This window comes from Garra rufa, chromosome 15 (genome assembly GCF_049309525.1).
Source record: "Garra rufa chromosome 15, GarRuf1.0, whole genome shotgun sequence".
Lineage (NCBI taxonomy): Eukaryota > Metazoa > Chordata > Actinopteri > Cypriniformes > Cyprinidae > Garra > Garra rufa.
In genome coordinates this window covers 45973894-45983614 of record NC_133375.1, presented here as the reverse complement: position 1 = coordinate 45983614, position 9721 = coordinate 45973894, and the positions used below count along the sequence as shown (strand labels likewise).

The 9721-nt window shown below is 39.1% G+C and overlaps 2 protein-coding genes across 2 annotated transcripts in view; both read right to left on the bottom strand.

The window, feature by feature from the left end:
• Nucleotides 1-224: 224 nt before the first annotated feature.
• The window catches only part of LOC141287551 (leucine-rich repeat neuronal protein 1-like), a 30355-nt gene continuing 20858 nt past the window's right edge, over nucleotides 225-9721 (bottom strand). The window contains exon 2 of the mRNA XM_073819713.1: nucleotides 225-4773. Coding sequence (XP_073675814.1) covers nucleotides 2457-4679 — 2223 coding nt within the window. The 5' untranslated portion in view covers nucleotides 4680-4773 and the 3' untranslated portion in view covers nucleotides 225-2456. The remainder of the gene's footprint in view (nucleotides 4774-9721) is intronic.
• Nucleotides 4691-9721, bottom strand: part of LOC141287788 (double C2-like domain-containing protein beta) — an 89260-nt gene continuing 84229 nt past the window's right edge. Inside the window, exon 10 of the mRNA XM_073819914.1 lies at nucleotides 4691-4773. Within this exon, the coding sequence (XP_073676015.1) occupies nucleotides 4691-4773 (83 nt within the window). The remainder of the gene's footprint in view (nucleotides 4774-9721) is intronic.

Below are 9721 nucleotides of genomic sequence, written 5' to 3'. Positions count from 1 at the left end.
AAAGAGTCGTCAGAACCTTCAATACTTACAAACCCTTGAAAGAATGCAAGAGATCAAAATGTAATTTGGTTTGTTTCATACATTTCTGGATTTAGGCCTTGTTTAGTCTTGTTGTATAACTATAGGTAGGCCTATATGAGTTATTGTTATGTAATGGTTAATGGATATGGTTCTGGTTATTGCTGGTGTAATCTTCAAGAAAAAAACAACAAAGAGAAGCTGTATACAGTAGTTGTAGTGATATTGTGTTTATTTCTCTCAAATGTTTCTTCAGACAGTCATTTCTCCTGAACTACTGCGCACGGACGTCACAACACGCCTTAACAGTGTAAAACCATTATTGTTGACTTAATTGAAATATAACAATAATATTCCTCTATTACAAAATACCCTGCTATTCACTGAGATACAGTAAATCGTGTAAGACGTCATTAGTGTCCTCCGCCACTAGAGGGCAGAGCTGTAGTGATACATTTAATGCTTAATCTAAGGTGACATTTTCTCTGCTCTTCTGCCAGTAATAACACACAATGTGATTTACAGTCAGTGATGAAAGAACATCTTAAAAACCTGCGACGTGAGTATGAACAACATTTCACATTAGAACTGACTGCTCACATGTCAATTCTAGATGCTGTCTGTACGAACTTGAGTGCATTTTCTATCCCGTTTAAATTAGAAACTAAAACAGAAACTAAAAATCAGCATAAAATACCAAAAAACAACATTTACACGCTCAAAAGCTGAGCAGAAAGGTACAGAAAATCAAAAAGTGTTAACATACGGTAGGCCTATATAATAGATATTTTCTGTCCTTCAGAGCTAAATATACCATGACATCTCATTGACTGATGACAGTGATGAGAGAACTATTGAAAATGTGTCTCATCTTTGGTTCAAATAATACATAACAAAAGTGCACCCAGTAATTTTTTCGTTTGCTTATGTTATACACTGATATTAAGCAATGTGAATGCAGCATCATGCTAAAGCTCACGTTTTCATGTTGTGAGAAATGCACTACTAGCACTCATCAACGATAAATTGATAACAGAAAACATCTGGCCATGTGATGTCCATTTGAAAACAGCTTTTATTAAGCTACCAATATGCCTGGAGTCTTTAATGCCAATGTTTTTCAAAAATAATAGCTGTTTCTTTATGTTAGCTATTTTTTAGTGAGACAAAATTACTGAGTGCACCTGTAAAGGTAAACCTTAAAGAACACTTTTGATATATCATTTAATTTGGTTATATTCATCAATATCTGGATAGATGTCATTTGCTGATAAGCAACAGAACAACAATACATGAGCATGTGTCTTGCATAACATTTGTATTATTCAATATGATGCAGGATTATGCACAAAAACACTTAAGATGATTTAAATATTGTTTTCAGGGTGGCATGTGTATTTTAAAAGTTAATTAATCTATGATTTGAGAAAAACAACATTGATTTTTTTTTTATTCTCACTCAATTCAATTCTCATTCTCCACACACACACTTGTTACCTAAGACTGAATTGTGTGAATATTGAGTTTGGCAACATGTTTAACTGAGAACTGAAGCAATCTCTCGGTAATCAAAACGCCAAGCGCATGATGAGGTGCAAAGGACAGAACGGCCCCATCATTGTTAGCAATAGTGAATGTCTGGCATTCGAACCACATGATCGTTATAGTCTAATGAGTTCTTTTTCTTTCAAATGTGAAATACATTTTCAGTCAGTGCTAATAAACAGCCATTTTCACACACTCCTCAATAAACAGTTGTTTAACAATGCAAGAATAAATAAGCACAGCTGCGCAGTTGTGTTCCAGATATTAATTACATATGACAGCTCATTAGTTTGCAGTAACAGCAACTTCGTAGCACCTGGCAGGTTTGGTTTAGGTTTTTTATTTTCATTACAACGCAGGTGATAAAATGTGACGAGCTGAAGACAAATGAGAGCAACACTCGAGTGTACGTCACCTTCTCACGCCTTTGTATTTTTAGTAGTGAGAAAACTAGGAAAAAACTCCTGTTAGCACCAAAATATCATGCAAAAAAATTCCATGCAAAACTCCAGAACGTGACTGCATTGATATGTGTGAGGCGATATAAATAGTGTTGATCTGTGTTAGTGTATTAGCTTGCTTAGTGCTGATATAGAATGAACAAAGAATATGAGCATTATATGTGAATCAATAAGACATTGGCATGCTTAATGTTGAGTTAGTCTCAGAAAATACAATGCAATGCAAAAGCATAGAATGTGTTCTGCTGCCCACGTCTGTTGGATGTCTAACAAATCACAACTGCAACCAAGTGTGCTTGGCATCGAAGGGTACGATCTAAAAATACATATATCTTTCACAATGACAAATCAATAATACATACTTGTCATTTATGTACAACACAGTACATATACTGTTTAAAATGTCTCTTCTATCTACTTTGCGTTGTGCAGCTACCACATGTACGTTTTTGAAGTGTCAATCTGTGAGTTCTGAGGATCAACGGTGCCCTCCTTCTCTTTTTCCGTCTCGTTCTCCCAGAGGTTAATGAGCGGTGGGTAGAGTTCGTTCAGAGGAATGGAAGTGGTGTGCTGCATGTATTTCTTAAGAGAGTGGTGGCAAGATTTCTGCTTCATGCGCCGTCCCATGTAGAACACCAAGAGAGCCATAATGCAGATGGCGAACATCGAGCCCATGACCGCCGCCAGAGCTACGTTGGTCGGCTGTGCAACCATCTCCACAGCAAAGCTGGCTTCTTTGGTAGTCACGTTGATGCAAGAGTGCTGGGTGTGCTCGGTGCCAGCCATGGTCAGGCAAACTTGATACTCCGTGGAAGGTAGAAGGTGTGTGAGGTTGTACTCTTGAACATCTACGGGGACCATCGCCGTGTAGCTGATCTGGGGGTTGTCGATTTTAACCGTAGCGCTGAGCCACTTGGGTTGGTTAGAAGAGGCGACGAATGGGTGCACCTTCCATTCGAGCACCACAGACTGGGCATGGACGATTTTTGCAAGGATTACCAAGGATCCAGTGGTGTTCACCACTCCTTGATGACCTCTGATAGAGTGTGCACCATGCCAGTTGCTCCTATCGACATAAACAGAGACACTCCGGGTGTCGGCTCCCTCTGCGTTCCAAGCAACGCAAGTGTAAAGACCAGCATCTTCTGGTTCAACATGTGGGATCTCTAAAGCACCTTGGTCTTGCATCCGATGCTTCTTTGGGATTCCTACTCCCTCATTTGAGGCTGGAGAAACAGCTTCAGAAGTGACTTTGTCACCGGTGGGAGTCACCCAGTAAAACTGAGGTGTTGGATCTGCCACGGCCCAGCAGCTGAGTGTTAGAAGCTGTCCTAAGGTGACGTTGAGCTGCGGAGGAAAGGCATGCTGAGAAATTAGAGGCAGGCAAGTATTGCTCGCCCCATTCCAACTTGCAGACACAACTTCCTGAAGGGACTGTCCGATGAGATGTGGTGGGGAGGCACAAAGAGTTATTTGGGGCTCTAAAACTTTGAGGCTCGATTGGTTGCCCAAAATGGGCCCCCAGTTGGCGAGACAATCGCACCTAAGTGGGTTGCTGTGAAGACTGATTTCATCCAGACTGGGGAAAGCGGATAAAATCTCATGGGGCAGAAGCATGAGGTCATTATTGTGGATGAGTAAAGTGCGCAAGGCACGCATTTTCAGAAAAGCAGCCCGGTCGATGAAAAACAGGTGAGGGTTGTTGTAGAGCTCCAATTTGGCCATCTGCGGTAAGTTAGAGAATGCGCCTTTCTCGACTGCCACAAGCTCCTCCATGTTGTTCAGGCTGAGTTCCTCCAAGTGAGGAAAGTCTCGGAAGTCACCTTCCTGTATACGCACAATGGGATTCTTGTTGAGGTCGAGAAACTTGAGGCTCGGTAGAACACTCAAGGCTTTCTTTGGCACAGCCGCGAGCTTGTTATCGAAGAACGAGAGGCTTTCGAGATAGTCTAATCCCTGGAAAGCACCCTCAGGGATTTCCCTGAGCCCCATTCCCGCAAGAACCAGACTGTGCAATTTAGAGAGTGGGTGGAAGTTATTATCTTGCAGGCCGAGAATGGGATTTTCTCCTATCATTAGGATCTCAAGGTTTGGTAAGGACTCAAACCAGTGGCTGTCTATCGCCACAAGCTTATTGGAGTTAAGGTGAAGCCTCAACAGGTTCCCCAAGCCTGAGAATGCATTAGGACCAATAGAAGATATCTGATTGTGATTAATATAAAGCTCCTCTAAGTTGACTAGATCTTTTAGACACATATCAGGCAGCTCTTTAATTTGGTTTTCCTCAAGGTAAAGGGTGACCAGTTGGGTGAGGTTACTCAAGCCAACGTCTTGGATTTGCGTGAAGTGGTTCTGGGAGAGATCCAGTTCCGTGAGGTTTACCAAGCTCTGGAGTTCTGAGGTTACCCTGGAGATATTGTTGCTCTGAAGAAGCAGCACCTGAGTATCAATTGAAATATTCCATGGGATTTTGCTCAAATGGAGTTCGTTGCAGTCAACAGTCTTGGCTTGATGGTAGACTGACTGAGGCGTGTACCATGGGCGGGTCTCGCAGACACACTGGGCAGGGCAGAAGGGAGCCGCAAGGGAACAGCGACACACAGCCAAAACGAAACAGACTGCGAGCAGTGAAGTGGAAATGGCAGTTCTCTCCATATTGAGGATCTCTAGAGTGCTGCGCCCAGTAGGTAGCTGACAGTTGGAGGGAAGATTTCTACGAAATGGAAGACAGGAAGTTTCTCATCCAGCCCTGCAAAATGAAAAAGAAAGAAGACATATAAATCATGCAGATTATGTGATGTCAGCCAAGTGCAAATGACATTAACGCCAACTTTAGATGCGATATTTATTAGGATCAGTTGCAGAAGGAATATTAAACATAAAGAGTGCAATTTCTGCTCTCGTTAGGATCACACAAACAAATCAAAGCATCATTTTTTGCAATGACTAAATATCCCAAATTGACATTTTTAATATTCTACACTTTGTTCCCTTGCCAGTGCGCAGAGATCCCTCTGATAATTGATTATTCAGTCATCTTTCATTCTAGTCAAACAGGGAGCAATTGTTAGCGAGCATGCAGGATCGTTCCGGCCTGCATGCAAAAATACACCTGCCAAGCGCTGGCTCCGACAAACACATGAAAGGAGCCACACATCAAAGCCTGAGTGTGCTGCACCGTACGTCTCAATACCATCTTCCCGTAAATGTAAGTGCGCCTGGAAGAATTGCATGATCTTGTAACCGTTGAGTGTAACAGCTCTCAGAGGGGCTGTAACTGTACAGGAGGAAAGGCAAAATGCACCAATGCAATAAAACAGTTTCCAAGCACTTTATCCACACGGATAAAATATCTCCAGGCCAGAGGCATTTGAGATCTCAGGAGCCTATTTTACCCTCAAGCATTTTGGCTACTTTCGAATTTGACACATATTCAATATTCAAGGCATTTAGAGGAAACAACCTACATACAAGACTACACAGTGGCGTTTGTCTTTATCTTGTTTCAATGTCATAAAAAAAAGAGATATACCCCGAGTTCAAACGGGAGCTTTTAGTGATGGACTACTGTTTGATCTCCCACTATGCCAGGGCCTATAATGCATCGCTCCCCTGATTGCCACTCGGTGCTAATGAGCTGAATTTAACAGGCAGGAGGTGCGAGAGAAGAACCAAAGACTGTGAGGCGCTAATAGGTCTTACAGCACGACTCACACAGACACCAACCCTAACTACAAAAATCTAAAAGTGCTACCATATGTTATCACAAATTCTTAATTGAAGATGAAGATAAACAGAATTAATTAGAACAAACGGCATTACTAACTTTAGAAGATTCATGAGGGTGGTTCTCAACTGGTAGGTCAAAGAATTGTACTGAAGGGAACCAAGAAAAAAAACTTTCCATATACACTAATTGTGTATAGATAGGATAGACAAGAAAATAGACTTCTTAAGGCTGTGTTTTTGATCAAAATCTTTAATATGTTTAAAAAATTCACCTGTAACTTGTAGTGTTGTTTTAGTTCAAATAGTAAAGCAAAGTAAATGTCATGGTTTCGATTCCTAAAGAATGCATATGCAACAGATTCAATCAGTTTAGTTCATGCAATTAGAGTCAAAAGCATAAATGTAAATTCATGCCTTGGTAGAAGCTGTATGGACTGTGTAGCTTCTGTAGCTTCTGAAGGGCAGTACTTAAAAAAAGAAGAAAAAAAAAGAAGAAAAGAAGATATTTAGGCAAAATAAGAAAAATGTACACTTCATCATTCTGTTCAAAAGTTTTCACCCCCAGCTCTTATTGGCTTGTGTTTTCTTCTACATCATTAGTGAGCGTTTGAACTTTGTGTAATAGTTGCATATGAGTCCCTCAGTTGTCCTCAGTGTGAAAAGATGGATCTCAAAATCATACAGTCATTGGAAAGGGTTCAAATACACAAAAATGCTGAAAAATCTTTATGAAAGGATTTTTCTAGAGAACAGCGGGTAGTTTAACTGTTCAGGACAAACAAGGGACTCATGTACAACTATCACTAAACAAAAAAATAGCTGTGGATCATTCAGGTAACAACAAAGTATTAATAATAAAGTGGGGGTCATTTTTTTATAAATTCAACTATTCTTTCTCTTGTGGACTATATGTAAACATCTTTTATGTGAAATATCCTATTCAGGCCAGTACTTAATAAAAAAATAACATGCATCTTATTTTGGTAAAATAATTAACATTTTGCAGATTCTGCAAGGTGTATGTAAACTTTTGACTTCAACTGTAACTGAGACAAATCTGTTTTGTGTGGTGAATCATTGTCTCACTGTAATATTAATACATTGTATGTAGGGCTGTCGCGATAACCGCAATATCGCAATACCGCGCTACTGACGTGCATAACCGCAGAGGAATGCAACAACCGCAACAACCGCGATATTTGCCCGTTTTCTTTTTTCCTAAGGTTTTGCCCTTCTCACTTAATACCTGTGTGCTGAATATTAAATTGCTAATAAGTTAGTAATGATAACATAATGTGTTTATTATGAGGCTCAGTAGATATGCACTTAACAAGCCTAAACAGACAGCGAATGAGAGAGAGATCGACTGAGCTTGTGCGATTACCTGCGTCTGTCTTTCAGATCGAGTCAGGTATGTATGTATGTGAAACTAGCTTGTCATGTCCAAGGAAAGTGAAATCTCTGTCTTAGCATCGACGCTCTGCTGGTCAGCTGAGCCTTTAAAAGTGGCGATTAAAGTTAAAATTATTTCAACATCGTGTTTCATTAAGTCTCTCTTTGAATAAATAAATGTTTTTGAACGTGTAGTTGAATGAACGGTTTAAAGACTCACTCAAAGATAGTCTCTTGCCTCCATCTTGTGGCGTAACAATGAAACTGCACTGTGTGTATAATCGCGATTAATCGCATGGTTGTCATGAGTTAACTCGCGATTAATCACATTTTTATCTGTTCTAAATGTACCTTAAATTAATACTTTTTAAAGTTTTTAATACTCTAATCAACATTGGCATGGACAAATATGGGTGCTTTAAGCAAATATGTGTTTATTATCAGTGAAACCATACTTGACAGAGCATGAAGACTAACTTGTTTCAAATGTCATAGATGTTTTTCAAATAACTTGTTCATGTCTATTAGACACATGAAAAAAAGAACATAGAAACACCAGGTTCCCATTACTTCTCTTTCTTTGCACTGAGCAATTCACTTACACAAGCCTGTTTACATTATTTGCAGGACAGGGCAGCTTACTTCTTCTGAACATGCAAAATCTACATTTATTATTACATTTCTTTGCCTCTCGGTGCCCACATACTGTAATTTAATGCAGCCAAGTTCTCAACAAAACTGTTTCCATTGTTTTGATTTAATATTTCTGTTATCAGACAACCAAAGTAATATGAAATAATAACTGAAAAAAATCCTGAATTATGATCATGATTCAATCACTGAAAAGAATCATTTACCGGCATCTGGACATAAGTCACTATTCTCTGCATTATTATCGTTGTTTTTAACTTCCTTTTTGAATGCCTTCAGGATCCTTTGACTTTTTAGGAGTTTACTCATATAAAGTTATGTGATCCCAAAAACCTGCTTCTTTTATTTTTTAATGTATTGTTTTGGTACTGATTGGAGAGCCTGGTCTCATGAAAATGCGCACTAGCACGACTTTCTGTTTCTATTTGGCGTGCTATTAATAAGCTGAAATTAACTTTGGCGTGCATACTCGTATGTGGCTTTACGCATCAACCCAACAGCACCAATCCTAACATAGCCCGACTCCGCTTGCATTCATTAAATATGCCAGAAGTGCCGGTACGCACGAAAAAGTGCAAGTACGCAAAAGGATAAAATACAGAAGTGCCTGCGTACCGGCCCACTTCAAGCACTGGAATGAACATAACATCTGTTTTAACTGAAAGTGCTGCTCCACTGCCGCTCACTGAACAGAGCAGACTTGGATATAAAGAGAGGGAGGTGCGCGCGCATTGGAAGACCTCACGCACGTTCAGCAAAACCGAAGAGCCTCAGAAACTATTATTAGGTTTGTCCAATTATGTGTTTATGTATTGTTGCTAGACACTTTTCGCTAGGTTGGCAACATTGTGCATCCATTTCTTTAACTATGGGCTAGGTAGTGGGTCAAACAGAAAATGCGCGCTGCGTTAATCGCGCGTTAATAAAATTAGTGCCGTTAAAATGAATTTGCGTTAACGCGCTATTAACGCGTTAATTTTGACAGCTCTATATATATATATATATATATATATATATATATATATATATATATATATATATACACACACACACACACACACGCGCGCGATTTGGTTTCGGTTTATTGATTTCTGAATATGACCTTACATTGTAACAGCCTACACACACAATTATTTATATATACCGCATATTGCGCTACTGAGCCACTCAAAATTCCTTTACCGCGACAGCCCTAATTCCATGTTGGTTCACCGCCAGACACCCAATCTATCTGGGTTTAAAAGAAAAAAAACACTGATATATGACATTTCAAATGAAAGCTGATAAATGACAGAGTACAGAGCGGATGGAAAGTGACACTTATATTGTGCGCCATGTGTAACAACAACTTTGTTCAAAGCACATCACTAAGAGGAACAAAGTTTTGTCTCTCACAAACCACACATCCTGGCTCCACATTAGAATAGGCACAGTGATGCAATGAAGCGCAACTTCCCTTTCTGTTATGTCATATGCAAAATAAAACACTAAGAGGACAGGGGTTTAGTTTGCTTGATTCAGTACTGAACATCTGTTTCCTTAACTGTTCATCTGACATACTATAATGAAACCATGGTAATGAACCCTAACATATATTTCCCTATATAATGAATTATTTAATGTATACTGAAAATATATAGAATATATCATGTTAAAATATTACAATGTATTCGATATCATCGAAGTTACACTTATTTGATCAACAATACAGAAAAATTATTGTGAAATACTATTGCAATTTAAAATAACATTTATTATTTTAATATACTTTAAAATACAATTAATTTCTGTGAAGCACATAATTTTCAGCATTATTACTCCAGGCTTTATAGTGTCACATGATCCTTCATAAATAATTTTATACTGATTTATTATCAATGTTAAAAGCAGTTGTGCTGCTTAATATGTTTTTGGAACCTGTAATA